Below are 21,246 nucleotides of genomic sequence, written 5' to 3'. Positions count from 1 at the left end.
AGTTGTTGGCCAGGGTGGCCAAAGGGACTCCCAGATAGTAACCCAGCATAGAACTGGGAAAATGAACAGCAGACCCCAATCTTATCTAAAGGAATATTGACAACTGATAACTGCTAGATGAGGAACAGCTGACCCTCCTAAAACAAAGCCCTCTAGACAGACTGACTAGATTCACCAGAAGCACAAATAGTGGGGATTGGCTGGGGGTGCCAACAACACAGCAGACAGTAGCAGGGATATCAGAGTATAAGGGTTCTAGTCGGGGGAGGGAGTCTATGGGAGCCTGCTATCTGGGAAATGGGTGTATAGTCGAATGAGAAGGTTTGGGATGTTTTGTGTGATATACACACACGAAAAAAAAAATCAACAAATTTTAAAAAAATGTATTATACTTGAGGAGGAAGCATGGAAATTTACATCATGCTAATTAGTAGAGGTGATAAACAATACCACTGAAATCTGCCCAATGACTTTATAGACATACACAGGCTCCAAGGATCCAAGTACAACTGATTACAACTAATAACATTCAGATACACACAGATTAGAGATGCAAACGCCAACATCTCAGTGTTAGTAGCGAAAACAGTAAGTCTTTGTTCAAGGAACAATATATTCTAAAATGAAATGGAGATCTTTTTAAAGGTTAAAAACTCATCCAATTTTATGTCTTACAGGGCTTATACTGAGTTCAATAATATATAACTATAATAATTCAACTGTGAACCTAGAAACTTGCACCCTGTTGTGAAAGAGATGTCTTGTTGCTCTGGAGTGTGTTACTGAATATGTTAAAGCTGTAGTGAAAAGCTTCTAATCACAGTTATTAAAAATTTTTTAAAAATGACAAAAAATAGTAATTCTTCAAAGCATAAAAATTTGCTCCTTAATAATTAGTGGATGTGAAAAGCATTATCACTGAAATCTACCTGATGACTTTATATCCATGCGCAGATGCCAAGGAGCTCAGAAAGTAACCGATTGTGACTAGTAATAATCTGATATATAGAGATTAGAAACACATGTACAAATATCTTAATGTCAATTGCACTAAAAATGAAGTTTGCTGCATGAAACTGTATTTTAATAATGAAATGGAGATCTTTTTTAAAGGTTAAAACCTCATTTAATTTTATGTCTTATAGGGTTTATACTCAGTACAATACTGTATAAGTGTAATAATTCAATTGTAAACCTAAAAATGTACAGGCAATCTTGTAAGGGATGCATCCTAGCTCAGAAAATTGTTATTGAATATGTCAATGCTGATGTAACAAAATGCTTCTTCTAAGTATGTGGGTTATTAAATAAATAATTTTTAAAAAATTATGTGCATAAGTGACATCTGCATGTCTGGTGCCCATGGAGGCCAGAAAAGAACATTAGATTGCCTAGACTTAGAGTTAACAACAGTTGTGAGGCATCATATGGGTGCTGGGAACTGAACTTAGGTCCTTTGTAAGATCAGCCAGTGCTTTTAACTGCTGAGCTCTCTCTCCAGCCCCATCATTTTTATTCCTAACCTTCTCCTTACTTGCACTGTGGGCAACAGTGCAGTAAGCAGCATTATACGAGATTTTTTGTGTTTGTGTGTCTTTTTGAAACAGGGTCTCCTGTACCCCCAGCTGTCCTGGAACTCACTATGTAGACTAGGCTGGCCTCAAACTCACAAAGATCTGCCTGCCTCTGCCTCCAAAGTGCTGGGATTAAAGGCATGCGCCAACCAGTGCTACATGACAAGACTCGTAGTGTTTAAACACACATATACATTTATTTTAAACAATTAAATAATCACATAATTAAGCACTTAATCATTAACTAATTAAGAGTACTAAGGTTTTGGGTATTGACTTGGACACTGGTGAGCTCAAAGACCTGGGTCTCATTTCTTAATTATATTTGGATAAATAAAAACACAAAGGGCAAGATCAGCTTCTGGGGCATGTGTATACCTGCGTGACCCCTCAGTTTGTGGCAGGCACCCTACTGCTGGTTGGCTGTACCGCCCCTTCTCAGGTAAAGGCTGTCTGAAGAGTAATTTGCTTCATGGGGAAGCTTGTGTGTTGGGCCCTTGCTGCTCTAGTTCCTTCTGAGGCAGAAGTGAACCAGCTCTGCAGAGAAACCTAGCAACTTTACCTCTAGGAGGCAGATGAGACTGCACTTAACTCTCCAAAGAATACTGTTACTTGAGAGAGTCCCACAGGCAAGATGGATTCTTGGGAAGGTAGGAGACAGTATTGGGTCCCCTTGGGCTTTTCCTCACTTTCTACTGGTGCTTTGTGCCGAGGAGAAAAATTTAGCATTATAAGACCCATCCATGGTAACTTTCCTTAAATTAGAAACCAATTCTTCCCGAACTGCAATTGATACATGTTACCTCTGTGCACTTTAGAAGGGAATCTTCACCAGCTGTGGTGGCACACACCTGTCATACCAGCACTCAGGAAGCAGAGGCAGAATCTCTTAATTCAAGGCCAGCCAGGAAGACTCTAAAATAAATAAAATAAATAAATAAATGAACAAACAAAAATATATAAACTTTAGAATGAAAAAAAGAGTCTTAGTCCTTAAAAGGAGACTTCAGAAATTAGAATCTGCATGAGAAATATTGAGTATTTTTAAAAAATATTTATTATTATTTTATGTTTATGCATAAAATGTTTTATGCATGTGAGTGCACCCATGTGGTGCAATGCCCAGGAGGTCAGAAGAGGGCTTCGGATTCCCCTGGAACTGAAGTTAAGGACGGTTCATAGCCACCATGTGGGTGTTGGGAATCGAACTCCAGCCCTCTGCAAGAACAGTCAGTGCTCTTAACTGCTGAGCCATCTCTCCAGCCCCAAGAAATATTGAGTATTTTCTTAAACAAGTAAAAATATTCTTTTAGCAATTAAAAACTTTAAGGAACAGGAAAGCAGCTTCCTGGCTATTGCGACTTAATGGTGGCAATTACACATATTCATCAAAACCTAATTTAAAAATTAAATTCCTTCAATAGGTCTATATTTGTTATTTCCAGGCTCCTACTGCCCATAAGGTACAAACATGTATCATAGCACATAGCAATGCCTGACTGAACAACATTAACAAATGACATGTACCCAAGAATATTTGTGTTAGTTTTTATTGCTAACTTGACACAAACTAGAGTCACTTCAAAGAGGGAACTTCAAGAGAAGATGTATGTACCTTGGTCAGGTTGGCCTGTGGGAAAGTCTGTGGGGCATTTTCTTGATTGTTGACTGATATGAGAGGTCACAGTCTACTCTGGGTGGTGCCACCCCTGTACAAGAGATCCTAGGTTGGTTTGTTTTTGTGACTAAAAACATATATTTAAGAATATAAATTTGCAATTCAAAAAAGTAAGAATGAGGTTCAAAAGTCAGTTTTATTTCCCACCTATCTAAGAGTTTTGTATTTTTTTTCATTTTTAAAATAACTGAAATGTCTTTAAAGTAATGTAACATATTGTTTTAGTTTTCTTTCCCTTGCCACAATAAACACCACAACCAAAAGCAACTTGGTGAGGAAAGGGTTTATTTGGCTCACACTTCCAGGTCAGAATCCATCAGTGAGGGAAGTCAGGGCAGCAGCAACTCAAGTAGGAGCAAAGGCAGGAACCATGGAAAAATTCTGCTTTACTGGCTTGTTCTCTCTGGCTTGTACTCAGCCAGCCTTCTATACAAACCAGAATCTGGTGCCTTTAATCCCAGCACTCAGCAGGCAGAGGCAAGTGGATCTCAGTGAGTTCGAGGCCAGCCTAGTCTACATAGTGAGTTCCAGGACGGTTGAGGCTACAGAGAGACCCTGTGTCAAAAAGACCAAAAAAAAAAAAAATCATTACTCTTTTTCTGTTGGCTTTTTAATTTGTTTATTCTGCCCAGAAATATACTCAGATATCCCATCATAAAAACAACTTTCCGAAGCCAGGCATTTAGGAGGCAGAGGCAGGCAGATCTCTGTGAGTTCAAGGCCAGTCTGGTCTACATAGTAAGTTCTAGGCCAGCTGGGGTTATAGGGAAACCCCCCCACAACTTTCCTTTCCCATTATGTGACTACTACAAACTCCTAATCAGTTCACTGGCAACCTGCTCTGTTCTCACATACTGTGTCATCTCCTTGACATGGCATGACCTAGCACTATGCCTAAGCAGTACGTCACTAGATACCCTCTGAACAGGCTTTGTCTTCCCTATCAATCTAGGCCCTTTCAATGCTCCAGAAAATTGGAAGACAATCAAGGAGCTTCAGAAATAAGATCTGATTTCCTGGGGTGTCTCAGTTTTGGGTCAGGAGCAAAAATGAAGAAATTTTATGTACAGGTGAACCTAAGAAAGAGAGAAAAAGGGAGTGAACATGCATGACTAAAGCAGAAGCTTCTGCACTGGTTGGATCTCTAAAACCGGTTTCCTGAGAGCAGCAGGGAAAGCCAGTGAGAGCAGGGCTGCAAGCAGGCTTAGATGATAGAGATGTGCTAGGGCTAAGCATTGGAGTTGGTTTGCTCACTATTCCTATGCCATACGCTTCTGACTCTGGCATGATACACTGGCGTAGTCCCTGTCTCTAACAAGAGAAGAATGTTTTCTTAGTAGGTCCTAGCCGCATGCAGGAGCAAGGAGCAAGTAGATCAAGATAGATGGCACAGGCTAACCAGGTCCAGATGCAATGAAACTATTCTTTAGGGACTATCAGAGATGAGGGGTGGAAACCAGAGTCAGTGACATTCAGAATGATTACAGGGGAAGGGTAGTCAAAGTAAAATGATGTGTATGTATGAAAATGTTATAGTGAGACCCATTACTTTGTATATAAACTAAAAATATCATTAATAATAAAAATTTTATCCTCAAAGAGAAACCCTGTTTGCCAACTGATGAATGGAGAAAAAAAGAATATTCATTCAATTGAAGTATTGAACATGGGGCTGGAGAGACGGCTAAGCAGTTAAAGAGCACTAGCTGCTACTGTAGAGGACCCAGGTTCAATTCCTAGAACCCATATAGTGGCAAACAGCCATCTTTAACTCCAGTTCCAGGGGATTTACACTCTCTTCTGAGCTCAGGTAGCATTGCAGGACACAGGTGCACATACATATATGCAAGCAAAATGCTCATACATGTGCAATAAAAATATTTTTTTAAAGTTTCGATATATGTGTGGGGAGAAGGTGGCTTCAAGTATGACCCAACTATATCCCTCAAAAGGAAAATACAAGATTACACAATAGAATGTATTCAGAAACTTTCACCCAGAATAAAAATAATTCTTCCATCTGACACATGTCAAGTTGAGCACAAATCTTCATTGCTCTCTTACCATTCTGACTTCATTTGTATTTTACTTGTGCATTCTCTTCTTCAATTCCATCTCAAAGGTTTGTCACTAATATTCTCTCTAAATCTAATTTTTTAATTGTATTTACCAACTTTTCCAGGATGTTTTATCTATTAAATCTGTAATATTTACATAAGTTTGGGAATAGTCCCTAAGACTGCCTTTACCTCTGACTAGAGAGAATGGGTACCTGAAGACCGCAAATTAAGATTCAAAAATTGGCAAGAACTCAAAAAACCTATGGTAATTATAATTTATTACAGAAAAAGGATTAAAACCAACCAAGGAAAAGACTCGAAGGGTAGGATCTAGGAGAGTTCTAATATTGAGCCTTACAGTTGATTTGGCCCAGCAGATTCAAGGGCAGCAGAGAATATTTCCAACTAAGAATGCTCACTGGAACTTCAGCTCCAGTATTACCATGTGGACATGGTTGATTGCCTTAAGCTAAACTAAGTCTCCAGGACCTGTACAAGTGAAGTTTGGACTCTATTGTTAATCTGGTATGGTCTAAGGCCATCAGATAAACTATACTATTTGCTTATATTTTCTTCTGGTTCCCAGATTCATAATTCTAGCTGCTTTCTCAATAGACTTAACCAAGTATCGTATTTAACAAAATCGCACCAGATAACAGACTTCACTGTTTCTTTTAATAGTGCCAAAAACAAGTTGTTTGCTTCATTCTTCTCAAATACACACATACTAAAGCCAGACGTGGTGACTCATATCTAGAATCCTGGCATTTGATGGGTGATAACAGGCCATCATTGGCTACATAGTTTGAGGACAGTGTGGGCTACATAAAACTCCATTAAAGAAAAACACAAAAGTATACAAATATGTATATACATATGTATAGGCACATAAAACATATACACTTATATATCTATATATTCTCTAATATCATAATCCAAGGTTTTCAATTGATATTATGTAACTAGATGACTTCCCTATATAAAAACTACATTGGGTCCTAAATGCTCCTTCTTCACTAAACTTTTTTTTTTAGATTTACAAAGAAATACATGCTTCATGCAGAAAGCAAAGAAAATGAAATTAAAATAAATATCATGGGGCTGGCAAGATGGCTCAGTGGTTAAGAGCACTGATTGCTCTAGCAGAGGACGTGCCTAACAACCATCTGCACTTCAGTTCCAGGGGATCTGACACCTTCTTCTGACCTCACATTGCATGACATGAGTGCAGTTACACACATACAAGCAATATATTCATACACATAAAATAAAAATAAATAAAATACTTTTTAAAGAAATAGAAATCCCACAACTCAGAACTGCTATCTATTCCCACGATTTTTTCTCTTTTTTTCATGTGCGTGGTGTGTGTATATATTCACATGTGAGTACACCTGTGTGTGGGGGCATGTGTGTAAGTATGGAGAGGTCTGAGGTTGACAGCAAGAATCTTCCTCGATTGTTCTTCTATTGTATTCTTTGAGGCAGGATCTCTCAGTGAAACCCAGAACTCATTGATACAGCTAGTATCACTAGCCAGCCTGCTCCAGGGATTCCCAGTTTCAGTCTTCTGGGGCTAGAATTACAGGTAGGCCACCATACCCACTGGCAATTAACTGGGTTCTGGAAATTCAAACTCCAGTCCTCTTGCTTAAATGTCAAGCAGCTTTAACCACTGACCGATCTCCCAAGGCCTCTAACAGCCTTTTAATTAAAGTATATAAAAAATTCCATGTTCTTTAGCAAATATACATTTACTGTTTAATATCAACAGGTCAGAATGCCCTGGGTTGCTACAAAAGAAAGACAATGAGGCATTATGTAGTAAGTTCAAGAGCATTCACTACATTTGAATTAAGACAATATGCAGCACTAGAAGTTTTTTTTTTAAAGTTATCTTCATCAATGAATAAAAGTCATTTTTACTTATATTTAAAGGAAGGAAAATGAACAATTATATTTCTATAAATATTTGAGACTTCATGACAACATTTTGGGGGGAGGTTCTTTTTGAGACAGGGTCTCCCTGTAGTCCCAGCTGTCCTGGAACTCACTATGTAGACCAGGCTGGCCTTGAACTCACAGAGATCCGCCTGCTCTGCCTCCCATTTCTAACAGAGAAAAACAGGTATTTTGCCAGGCAAGGTTTTTCTACCTAGATACTACGACATTAGGACCTGAGTGATTCTCACAACAGGAACTGTCCTAAGCAAGGGAGATGTTCAACAATATCCCAAGCCTCTACCAAACAGATGCTAATGGAGCAATTTAAGCTACAGAAACCAAAAATGTCTCCCAACATCACAAATAGGACCCTCAGGGCAAACCCTCCCTCACTGATGAAGAACCATTGATATGGGAGAGGCTTTTATATAAATCTCATGTAAGTGCTTAAAGGAAGAAGAAGAAAAAAATTAAGCTGTAATACAGCTGTGAATTATGTACTCTGGAGAAAGGAGGAGGGGATTAGGTATAAAACCAGTGAAAATTAATAACGACCAACACTGAATTTTCAGAGTAACAAAATTCACTTCGTCTCTAATTTCCACAGATAGAAAGTAGATAAATGAGTAAAGGCAATTTGTGTGTAAGAAAGTCACCTGACTTGTTTCTAAGTTCATAAATAATTGTTTGTATTATGCTTTGAAGATACTGCCCAAGTTTCTCAAGATACAATCTGTATGGCACTTAAATGTGTGTCATTTTTAAGAATTCTGGAGCATTAGGGGCAATTTTAATATAAAATGCAAAAATGAAAACTCTGTGTTAAACAGTTTTGTGTTTAACATGTCCATCTACCTGTTCCCATAACAAGCTTTCTCAGGCACACACAGCATTAACACACTACCCATTTGTCAGAAACATGGATAGCTCAAATGTAGTAAGATTTACAAAAGGCACAGACTTTGACCACAAGGCACATTTCATATTGGTGAAAAGGAGATCATAAATGAACATTAAAATAAATGTATACTGTATACATCATGATAGAACTATGCAGGAGGGACTACTCTGAATAAAGGGAAGGGCCTGACTAATAGATGATTAGAGGTTCCAGGAAGACATGCCCAAGAAGGCAACATGCTTTCATGCCAATTCAGACCACAACTATGTGGAAATCAGTGTCTCCAGAAATAATGAAAGTGACGAAATATTACAAAGGTGCCAACTCATTTAAGAGTGCCTTAAGAACTACAAAATGAGATCCCTAGGGAGCCAGTCACAGCAGGCAGCCTGATATTACAAAGCAATGTTCCTATCCTTGCCATTCTGTAGGTCCTTATACCAGGTATGTGCTCAGAGTTCCAGAAAGGAACATCAGATAATTCAAAGCAAAGACTGCCCTTAGACTATGATTCAGTCACACACAAAAGAACAGAATGGAATTAAGAGTCATCACTCACTTGGAGCTTTCAAGCTTTTGAAATTTGGTTCACAGACTGGAGAGATAGCTCAGTGGGTAATTGCACTTACTGTGCAAACATGAGGACCTGAGTGCAGATCCCCAGAACCCACATAAAAGGAGTGGTTCCATGCACTTATAATTCCACCACTTGGGAAGGGGATGGGGGGAGAGTATGAGTAGAAACAGAAAGATCACTGAGGCTAGCTAGGTAGTCAGTCAAGCCAAAAACAGTGAGTTCCTCCGGGTTCAATGAGAAGCTTCATCTCAAGAGAATAAGGCAGGCAGTGTTAGAACAAAGTATCCGATGTGCTTCTCTGAGCCCTATACATGTGTACAGATGCACACACAAATGAGCACACACACAAGTATAGAACATACTTTAGATGAGCAAATCATAGCCTTCAATGTGCAATAAAATCACTTTATAAGGTCCCTGCAACATTCTCAAGGACTCCCAACTCAGTATATGTTATGGTGCAGTACCTCCTGAGAACATTTAAAACTTTCAGTGATACAGGCTTTCTGCAGAGACTCATGAGGCAAGTACCTATTACATAAGGCCTCCTGGAAGTGATTTGTTTACAGGTTGTACTCAAGCCCAATTCATGTCCTTTGGCTTCAAAGAAGATTCTAAACAGAGCCTATTGGTACAGTTTCTGGCCAGACAGGTGACAAGAGGTGTCATGTAATAAAGACAGCCAATGCTGACAACTCTCTTTAGAAGCTACGAAAATCCACCTCCAAAAGACAAACAGGTAGCAAGCATAGGGACCAGTTATGAAGGGGGAAAACAGGAAAATACAGCAGAGAATACACACCAAAGGGAATGACTGAACAGAGATAGGGCACAAGGAAGTGAAATTCATTTCTTAAAAATCTTCTATATGATGGGTAGTATGCCAGATATCTTTAGTGTCAACTTGACACACCTGGGGAATTTCCTTCACTGGACTGGCCTGTGGCCATGTCCATAGGGCACCTTCTAGATTGTTGAATAATGTAGGAGGGCCCAGCCATTGTGGGTGGTGCCACCCCTGGGCAGGTGGGCCTGTGTTGCATAAGAAAGCAGGCTGCTGCCGCTGAGTAGGAACCAGGGGAGCAAGTCAGTAAGCAGCATTCCTCCATGGCCTGTGCTCCAGCTCCTGACTCCAGGTTCCTGCCCTGAGTTCCTACTTTGGGCTCCCTGATGAACAGTAACCTGGGAGATGTAAGGCAAATAAACCCTTTCCTCCCCAAATTGGTAGTGGTCAGAGTGTTTTGTCACAGCAATGGAGAAACAAACTAGGACAGGTAGTGTGCTGCACACTTCACACGTTTATCCCATTTTAACCCCCACAAAATCTTAAGTAGGATACTATATATTATATATAGCAAATGACATGATTATATTATAGATGAAAAATCAAAAAATAGAGGTAAAAGTACTCATCCAAGGACAGAGACTCACAAAGCAATAGAGCCAGGTTCTAAACCAGGTTTCACAGAAGCCAGTCCATAATTATCCTGGAGAGCTATAGTTAAACAAACTGACTGAAAAAAGGACAAACTTTACTCCAAAGAAGATGCACGGGAATGATGAAAAATGCTTTAGCAACAGCAGAAATTTAAGTAGTACTCTTTAAATGGTGGAGAGCTCACAAATGTTTAATAACAGTAGATTCTAAAGGTAACAAAGTAAAAATACTAATCAGATACAATTTACTTGATGGTGAATGACTAAGATCAGCAACAATCCAAAGGCATGAGGCAGCTACTGTTGAGTAATAGGGTTCCAGGTGACATGTCCCCCTGCCCCAAAATGATCTATATTGAATAATTTTTGTTTTTTTCTGCAAAGAGGGAATGTACGATATTTTATTATGGTTCATGCTTAATTGTTATTGTGTTCTAGGAGAACTGAGAAGTGGCTGGTAAGGCAAAGATTCACCAGGAATGAACGCAATATAAACAGAAGGAATCAGGGAATAACAGAAGACATACAGGACACCTTAGCCAAAGTGAAACACAACACCATCCTGGGAAAGCAGTTCTTACTGAAGAACTTAGTCCAAAGGCTATCAGGTAGAGGGTGAGGTAGAGAAACTGCTACCTAATGGTGGCCAGTACTAAGAAACTACAGGCTCAAAGATTCACTAAGGGTTCATGTATGCAAATTCTGCCATCTACTTTATGTTATATGAAATCTGATTTACATGTTTAAAATTTGCAATGAGTAAAAGTGTCTTATCAACTATGTAGAAGTTCAAAATTGTGGGGAATTAAATTTTAAATGAACAAATCAAGTTAAGAGAAGCAGCCAGGGACTCAGCACCTTCCTTTTCCTGGAGTCCAGTCCACACAAAGTACGATATCTAGCTCCTACTGTTCTCAGTACTCATCACAAAACATGCCTGCTTCTGAGGACTTCGGTTGTATACTTTGGGGTCTGAATAAATCATCAATGCAAGAACATTCCACTTCAACAGACTCTGTGTCCTCTGTGAAATCACAGAAGGAAGCAAAACCTAGTATGCCACACAACAGCAGAACCAACCCAGAGAATGTCTTTTTCGTTAAGTACAATGCCAAGAAAGTCTCTCTTTGTAAACAAATGTGCATGGTTTTTTCCACAGACAATGAATACTATGGAATTCAATGCTATACAGAAAGGGGAATGTTTCTCTTTTAGCCTAGCAGTCAGAAAGTTTAATGCCAAATACAAGAGTTATAAGTAGCTTCTGTCAGAAGCCTGGTGTCTTCTACTTCTTATGATGTTCTGACATGGTTTACCATGCCCTTTATCTTTAATTGGAAGAGACTAAATGTGTTTAAAATGTTCTAAAGTTATGTATATATTTTTTTGCTCTCTTACAATTCTCTATCATCTTTTACACTTTCTGGTATCATTCTGTAATTGACAGTGGAAGTTAATTTAATTCGGACTAAGTACTTCACATCACCAATTCCCCTTGTCCATTTGCCAAACAAATTAGTACCCATGAGGAAAGTAAGCCCACCCTATCACTCCACTACATCACCTTTGCAGTAATCTGCAGGGTCCTCCTGCTCCTCATCATCTGATCCCAGAATCTCCTCCTCTGGCTCTGGGGGCACCGGGTCTGGCAGTGGTGGTGGTGGCGGTGGTGGTGGCGGTGGTGGAGGAGGAACTAAAGGAGCTTTCTGTTGAGGCTCCGGCCTAAAACAGAAAGAAAATTTCTACTCAGAAATAAATCTTGTGTTGTGAGATTCTTAACACAGAGGATAGAATATTTGTTACACACTAAGAAGAAACGCCAAATAAAGTAATTTCATCCATTTTAGTTGAATTCAAATGTTTTATCACACAAGGACTGGCTGGGGCTGAGGACAGGGTGGTGACATTCCCCTTTTGTAAGTAAAGGAGTATTTTTTTACTCACAACTTTTCATTTAGCGCTTCAACTTTTTGTTTTTAAAATAATATTTTATCATTATTTTTATGTGTATGAGTGTATTGCCTGCATAACTGTAAGTGCACCTGCAGAGGTCAGAAGAGGGTGGTTGAATTCCCTGGAACTAGAGTTACAGGCAGTTTTTAGCCACCATGTGGGGGTTGGGCACCAAAACTGGGTCCTCTAAAAGAGTAGCCAATTTTCAGGCTGGAGAGATAGCTCAGCGGTTAAGAGCACTGACTGCTCTTGCAGAGGACCCAGGTTCAATTCCCAGCACCCACATGGAGGCTACAAACTGTCCTTAACTCCAGAGACTCTGTGTGTGTGTGTGTGTGTGTGTGTGTGTGTGTGTGTGTGTACATGTACATACATTTAAATAAATATATATATATATATTTAAGAAATAAAAATGAGTAGCCAATTTTCTTAACCACCGAGCTATCTCTCTAGCCATTTAATAATTCTTTTTAAATTTTTTATTAATTTTATTTTCTATGTATGAATGTTTTGCCTGAGTATTTGCAAGAACACCTATGTCAAGCAATTCCCAAAGAGGTCAGAAGAGGGCGTCGGATCCCACAAGACTGGAGTTAGGGCTGGTTGTTAGTCACCATTTGGCTGCTGGGAATCGAACCTGAGTCCTCTGCAAGAACAGTCAGGGCTCTTAACCACTGAGCCATCTCTCCAGCCCCACTGCTTCAATATTTCTGAAGGTTTGACGTTATGAAATTTTAGAGGAATGAAAGAGTTCTCCATGATATACACCTTTATAAGTTAAAAAACATCCCAAGGAGATTATTAAAAGGTACAGTCATCAAATTATAATAGAGTATGTTTTCTTAGTTGAAAAATCAGAATTTTCTTGCCATACAACTAACTGGAATGAGATTGGGATTCCAGAATAAAAAACACACACACACACACACACACACACACACACACACACACACACACCTCTTCCACAATAGGTTCAAAATTTCTAACATGCTTAAGAATAGTGCAATAATCTTTCTGGAAGCTTTACAAGACTGCCTGGAGGAAAGTAGAACAAAATGTTCCAGGAATGGGGGTTAGGGAAAGCAGAGGGACTGCCACAGTTTTAACCACTTCCCAAGAGAAGAGTTAAGAGGTGGGTAAGAAAGGTATACATTTCCCATTTTCCAGGGGTGTGGGCAGAGGAAATATTTGAAAGCTCAATTCACAAGTTTTATATGAAAAAAAAAAAAAAAAAAAGAATCTGAACTTAAAATGGTTGACTGAAGAAACTACTTATGGAAACAAAGGAGGATCCTGTTCGGCTTGTGCAGTCGTCAGACAGGCCTGGTAATTCACTGTTGTGGGGACTGTTGGGTACACTGCAGAATACTCACTGAATGTATTCCTGGCCTGAATGTATTCCTGGTCAGTAGCATACATAAAAAGAAACACACATATATACAATTATGACCATCAAAAATGTGTCTAGACATTGATAAATGTCCCAGAATAGGGGTGCAAAATCATTCCCTCTGAGAAGTGCGGCATTTTATTTACACAATGTCTCCTCAGAAGAAAGGAAAGCATCTGTGATCAGAGAAGAGATTCTAATTATCGCTGCCTGTTCCCTTTTATTTGAGAGACTCAAGTACCTTCATCATAATGTTATGTCTCAGATTCTTTACCCAATTGCTGTGCTGCCTACATAGCTTACCCAAATTCCCAGACCTGCTTGCTGGTCTAAGAGAACAGGCAGACAGGAAGTACCTCAAAACCCAGTTCCTTCAAGTTAGAAGACTGTGTTAGTAAACCTTGAAGAGGTTTTGCAATGTTGATATAATAATAATTCAACTGGCTATCATATCAAAACATCTGGACTTGTGCTGCCCAATACAGCAGCCACTGGACACCAGCAGTAATGTGGCTTACATTAAACCTGAGAGGTGTTATAAGTGAAAAACACAAGTGGATCTCTAAGACATTACAGAAGTTGCAAAATATTTTCTCAATTTTATGTTTATACTTAAAATGTTTTATATGAATTAAAGTATATTATTAGCATTAATTTCACCTGATTCTTTTTACTTTTTCTTAATGTAGTCACTGGACTCTTCAAAGGAAGGCATACATTGTGTTTGTACTAGATGACACTACTCTAGATCCTGCAGATTTACCCTGAACTAGAGCAACAGCTTGGCTTTGCATTCAGATTCTTGGTGACACTGGTAATGCCAATTTCTTCTAAAGCTTCTCTTAAAGACCTACTTTCATAGTACCTGGCACCAATTTCCAAATCAGTTCATCATCATCTTCAAGTATCACTGTAATATCCAAACACTATAGCTTCAATCACTGGCACTTCTTTTTTTGTCTTGAGACAGGGTGGAGATATATATATATATCTCCTGGAACTCACTATGTAGACCAGGCTGGCCCTGAACTCACAGAGATCTACCTGCCTCTGCCTCCCAAGTGCTGGGATTAAAGGCATGCGCCACCATGCCCGGCTAACACTGATACTTTTTTAATTCACCCATCCCTGTAACTGCTATTTACATCAGAGAAGACAGGTGAGTTTTTTCCAGGTCAGACACACTAACCAAGCTATTATCTGAAGGAAGGCAGGAACTCTCTTTAATTCCATTCCTTCCTTTCTTCCCTTCCCTTTCCTTCCTCTGCTCCCGTCTTCCTCGAAACCACAGTCTTAAGCAGCACAAGCTGGCCTCAAACTTGCTATGTACCTAAGACTGGCCTTGAACTTCTGATCAGTCTGCCCCAGTTTCTCAAATGCTAGGATTACAACCCTGCACAACATCTAGCTAAGGCTACCTTCTTTTAAAAGGCTTCTAGAGGGGCTGGAGAGATGGCTCAGCAGTTAAGAATACTGGCTGTTCTTGCAGAAGACCTGAGTTTGACTCCCAACACAAACATGATAGTTAACAACTGTCTGTAACTCTAGTTCCAGGGGATCCAATGGCCTTTTCTGTTCTCTGTGGGCACTGCAAGATACAAATTCACTTACACACATGCAGGCAATACATGCATACACATAAAATAAAAATAATTAATTTTTAAAAAGACTTCTAGAATACTTAAATCTCAACCATCTAAAAGATCAAGAGGTAACAAGTTATTTCACTAAATACATGTTGGTAATGTGCATCAACAAATTAAAGACAATTTCTATCAACTCTAATTGAAACCATCAAGAAGCTATCTCACATAAGAATGCTAGAAGCACATAAAAACATTTTTTGAACAAATAGTGCTGAGATCAATACATATCTATGTCAAAAACAAAAGGACAGGTTTGAAGAGATGGCTCAGTGGTTTAGAATCCTTACTGCTTCTACAGAGGGGCCGAAGTTAGGTTTTTAGTGCCCATGTCAGGCAACACACAACCTCCTGTAACTCCAGTTGTAGGGGATCAGATGCTCTCTTCTTGGCTCTTTGGGCACCCCCGCACATGTGGTGTACAAACACACATGTGTGTACACACATACGTACATGTACACATATATACATACACACACACACACACACACACACAAATGAAATCTAAAAAAATTGTAAGCTGAATGCCAGACTCACACATGTATAAATATGATCCTAAAATGGATGAAAGACATAAATGAAAGACTGGGAGTTATAAAACTCATAAAAGATACATAAAAGTTAACCTTAACAATCTTGACTTAGGCAATGTTATTTGTTTAATACAATACAAAAAACATAAACAAGAAAAAATGTAGTTCATCACAATTAAAAACATTTGAGCTGCCAAGACGGCTCAGCAGGTAAAGGCACTTGCTACCAAACCTAATGACCTGAGTTGGAGCCCCAGGACCTACAAGGTAGAAGGAAAGAACTGATTCTTCCGAGTTATCCTCTGACTTCCAAGTGTGAGCCATGGTATACCCTACTGTCCCCAATAAATAAATGAAATAAGCTTTAAAAATTATTTTAATTTTTGTGTGTGTGTGTGCAGAGGCAGAGGTCAATCTTGAGTGCCCTTCTTTTTGAGACAGGTCTCTTAGAGGAGCTCACAGTCAATTCTCACAGATTCGACTAGGCTAGCTCATCAATGAGCCCCAGGGATTCTCCTATCTCCTACTCAACACTGCTGAGATTTTAAGGACACACCACACTATGCCTAGCTTTACAATGAAAATTTTTCATGATTCACAGAACAAAGTAAGAAGAGGGCTCAAGAAATGGCTCAGTGGTTAAGAGAATTGGCTGCTCTTGCAGAGGAGCCAGGTTCATTTCCCGGCACCCACACGGTGGTCAACAATCATCCATAACTCCAGTTCCAGGAGATCTGATGCCCTCTTCTGGCCTCTATGGGCACTGCACACAGGTAGTGCACCTACATACATGTAGCCTAAAACACTCATAAACATAAAAAAATGAAAAAAAAAAAAAAAAAGCCTGGCGGGGGGGCACCAACCTTTTCTCCCCGCCCTCAGGAGGCAGAGGCAGGAGGATCTCTGTGAGTTCAAGGCCAGCATGGTCTACATAGTGAGTTCCAGGCCAGCTGGGGCTACAGGGAAACCCTGCCTCAAAAAGACCCACCCCCCCAAAAGAACAAAAGAAAAAAAGAAATAAATAATTTTAAAGAAAAGAAGGGCACTGAACAGAAGAAATATTCGCACATCATGTAAGTAAAAAGAGACTTGTATCTTGGAATATATAAAGGACTCTTACAACTAAACATGAAAAAGACAAATTAATATAAAAATGGGTAAAGAGAATAAGGGCATAGCTGATTGGTAAAGTACTTGCTCATCGTAAACAAGGCTCTGAGTTCAACTGCAAGCACCAAAAAAGAAAGAAAAAAAGAAGAGGATTGGAGTGAATATTTCTCAAAGAAAATACATGGTCAAAACACAAGAAGATGCTCTATCATTAGTCATTGTGATTATTTTGTCAACTTGACACAATCTAGAATCACCTGGGGGGTGGGGACCTTAATGAGTAATTGTCTCAATCAAGCTAAGTAGTCTGTGAGCATGTCTGTGGAACAAGGTCTTGATTATGTTAATTGTTGAGGGAAGACCCAGCCCACTGTGAGTGTACCATCCCCTACTCAGGGGATCTTGGACTACATTAAGGAGAACAAACTGAGAACTGAACAGGGATGCATGCATTTATTTCACTCTGTTCTTGACTGTGGGTATGATATGGCTAGATGTTTGAAAAGTTCCTGCCTTGACTTCCTGGCAATGATGGATTATAACCTGGAATTGGGAGCTAAAATAAACTCTTTCTCCCTTCAGCTGCTTTTTGTCAGGGTATTTTATCACAGCAACAGAAATGAAACTAGTATAGTCATTTGAAAAAGGAAATCAAAGTTGCAAAGATTTCCCATACCATACCAAGACAGCTATACTTTAAAAAAAAAAATTAGACACTAACAAATATTAGGGAGGATTACTGCTGGTGAGAATGTATATGGCACAGCAATTTTGGAAACCCCTATACAAATTAAACAGGGGACTGGCATGATGGCTCAGTGGGTAAAGCATGTGTCATCAAGCCTCATGAATGAGTTTGAGTCCTAGAACCCACAGAGCAAGAGGAGGGAATCAACTATGAAAAGCTGTCCTTTGACCTCCACACACAAGTATGCCTGCTCCATCAATAAATCTAATTTTTTAAAAGGTTAAAGAGAAGTACCATGCAATCCAACAAATCCATTTCTAGGTATATACAAGAATGAAATATCCCCACACAAGATCTTGTACAAAAGTGTTCTCAATGGCATTATTATTCATATTATTATGAATAGTGCAAAACCAATCCAAAAGTCCATCAACTGAAAAGCAACGGCATAGTCTTACAATGAAATATTATTCCAAAATAGTAATAAATGAAGTTTTGATATATGCTATAAAGTGCATGACCTTCAAAAACATTACACTGAGTGAGAGTTGCCAAGTCAGTGGCAAGCATAGAGTCTGTGCTTCCATTGTTTATCAGGTGTTCACAATAAACAAAACTATAGAGACAAAGTAAATTAGTGGTTTCTTAGGGCGGAAAAAAAACGGAAAGGGGAAACTACACTGGATGCTTTTAAGTGGCCTAAACTGTATGGTGTGTGAATTCTATTTCAAAAAGCTGTTTAAAACATAAAAGAAAACTGTAAAACTATACAATGCATTTGAATATCTACTATTAAACTTAGATAAAGAATCAGTTTCCAAGGAAAATTAGAAATAGTTACATTTGGGGGCTGGAGAGATGGCTCAGAGATTAAGAGCACTGATTGCTCTTGCAGAGGACCTGATTCCCAGCACCCATATGGCGGCTATGAACCATCCTTAACTCCAGGTTCCAGGGGAATCCAAAGCCCTCTTCTGACCTCCATGGCATTGCATAACACGGGTGCACTCACATACATGCAGGCAATACACTCATACACATAAAATAAAAATAATAAATAAAATATATTTTAAAAATTAATAGTCACATTTGGATTCACACAACCTTTTTTGCATTATTTTTCTTACAAATGTCCAGCTAATTCCCAGTGAAAAGCATTATGTAGTTCTTTAAAACAGACTTGAGATTCTATCCAATGGTCCAAAGTTCACACAAAGCAGTGAAAACATGTCCTCACCATTAGAAATACACTACATTTCAATGAAAAGAACACAAAACCTGAAAAGCAGAGTTCCTACTGGCCACTTAAATTTTTCAAAAAAGTATATTGCTCAAAATACTAATCACTACTCTGCATGGGACCTTTAAAAAATGTAGTTTTGGCCAGGATTGGTCTACATAGTGAGTTCCAGGTCAGCTGGGGCCACAGGGAGACGACTCTGTCTCAAAAAGACCAAAAAAAAAAAAAAAAAGATGACGAAGAAAAAAAATGTAGTTTTAAAAAGTAAATTTTTCTCTCAGGAGGCAGAGGCAGGTGGATTTCTGTGATTCAAGGCCAGCCTGGTCTACATAGTGAGTTCCAGGCTAGCTGGGGCTACAGGGAAACTTCTCAAAAAGATCAAAAAGTAAATTTTCTTTCAATAATAATATTAAAGAAACCTTACTATGCTATCAATTTCATATTATGATTGCATACAGAACAGAAAATTGAGGGAAACTGAATAATCCTTGCAAAATGCATACACCATCTGTGTAAACTGCCATGCAACCAGGTAGGAGTCCTGGTTTCCTTCCAGTTCATACTTTCTTTTTTTCTTTCTCTTTTAGCAAAGAAAGGGACAAGTAAATTGTATACCTGGTCGGGGTGGGTGCTCTGTTAACAACTTAGATGTCAACTGACACAATTTAAGAAACACTGTTCAATCAATCTTCAATCAAAACAAAAAGAGGAGTTCCAGATGAATTTCTTCAAGCAGTATTAAAACTTCAGGGAAGGTCCCATAAAATAAAACTTTGTTTTCTTTCCCTCTGTGCCCACTCAAAGACTAAAACTTTCTTTTCCACCCTCTTCATTCTCCATCTTAGAGGTAAAACTGGGTTAAGAAATATACTACTGCATTTCTAATTAAGGATAGAACAAATAAATATATACACTCTTTCAAAATAGCTTATTAAAAATGTTTTTAACACTGGGTAAAGCTACAAGCTAGGCAAGAAAAAGAATTATTTCTTCTCTAATGAAGAGAGATTTCTAAACTTCATGTAAATCAACCATGCATGTCAACTATCCTCAGTGGCTAGCAGAACTCTAACTATACTAGTTTCATTTCTCACATGTGTGAAAGCCTGCTCCTGAGTGTGGGTAGACCTGACAATGCGAGCTATGACTAAGCTATATGCCTAAGGAAGACTGACTGGATGGCTCAACAGAATCAGCCCAACCCTTAAAAGAGCACTTTCTCCAGCTGGTCACAGAAGGAGAAAGGAGAGGGGGTGGGGGGTGGGAGACAGAAAGACACAGAGCGACCAATCAGCTGGCCTGGAAAAAAAGCAAACATCTATTTGTGAACTGCCAACTAAGGTCACAAAACAAGTAATGAATTGTCAGCCACTTCTGTGAGTGTCAGCAGCCCCAGGCCATGGGCTAAAAGTATAATAGGGCACTCAGTTCTACAAATTCAAGAAATAAGCTCTGTCAATACCTCTTAGGTTGGAAGAGAGCCCAAGGTTCAGGTAAGAACCACAGAATCAACTGACACCTTAATTTTGGTCAAAGAAGAATTTAGCCATGCTATAATGCCCATATCTCCAAACTCTAGAACTAAGTTAATGAATAGGTATGTTTTGAAGCTACTGTGTGCAGTATTTGTTACTTCAGCAGAAGAAACAAATAGAGCATCAAATTTCTCAAGATGTACCACTGCACTTCATGCAGAAATACCAGTTTTGGTCTGAAGAGTAAGGCTGGGATATATTAACATAAATGAAATGGCAAAAGGGCATAAACAAGGTAGGCAGCAGGTTTAAAAAACAGAAACAAACAAGGCATGGTGGCAAAGACCTTTAATCCTGGTACTCAAGAGGCAGAAGCAGGCAACTCTTTCTGATATCTGAAGCCAGCATGGTCTACATAGTTGAGTTCCAGGCTAGCTGGCACTACAGGGAGAACCTAACTAAAAAAAAAAAAAAAAAAAAAAGTTCTCCTTATGTTCAAACATAAAAAAACCATTAGTTTCATGAATTGAAGATACTAGCCTGATAGTCACATTTTCTAAGATTATATACTGTTTCTTACCAGGTGGAACATAAGACAGCTAAAGGTAAATGAAAGTGTTAATAAATTAGACCAGCTTCCCAGCAAATCTATATTTTAGTCAAAAGGAGGGCTTTCTTACTTGTTTATAAACATCACTGTTTTATCAGCTGAGTTACAAAGGTAAGTTAAGACCAGAGAACTGCTTTCAGCAAATAATACATAGAATCAGTACATAAAATGAGTGAAAGAATAAGAAAAAAGAAAGTAGAAATTACTGAGAAAATCTTGGAGCTGCTAGTCCAGAAAACATGAGAACTTGGAGGTGCTGGTCTCCCACACCTGTGAATGGAATGGTGCTTCCTTTCTGGCCAATGAACAGAGAAAAGTCAGATGGAAGACTTGATTAAAGTAACTTCTGTTTTAGCTCACTTTAATTTCAGAGACAAGTAGAATGTTCAGTAGCCACAGAATATAGTGGGAACAGCTTGATACGTAGACTCTT

At 38.9% G+C, this 21,246-nt stretch overlaps 1 protein-coding gene across 10 annotated transcripts in view; it reads right to left on the bottom strand.

Moving 5' to 3' along the window:
- The window catches only part of Srpk2 (SRSF protein kinase 2), a 239,211-nt gene that overhangs the window by 76,798 nt on the left and 141,167 nt on the right, over positions 1-21,246 (bottom strand). For all 10 annotated transcript variants that reach the window (XM_017797549.2, XM_008830746.3, XM_029562342.1 and 7 more), the window contains one exon: positions 11,736-11,893. In XM_017797549.2, coding sequence (XP_017653038.1) covers positions 11,736-11,893 — 158 coding nt within the window. The remainder of the gene's footprint in view (positions 1-11,735; positions 11,894-21,246) is intronic.

The sequence above is a fragment of the Nannospalax galili genome, unplaced genomic scaffold (genome assembly GCF_000622305.1).
Source record: "Nannospalax galili isolate Female #2095 unplaced genomic scaffold, S.galili_v1.0 scaffold312, whole genome shotgun sequence".
NCBI classification, from domain to species: domain Eukaryota; kingdom Metazoa; phylum Chordata; class Mammalia; order Rodentia; family Spalacidae; genus Nannospalax; species Nannospalax galili.
This window is presented reverse-complemented; position numbering and strand designations above follow the sequence as displayed.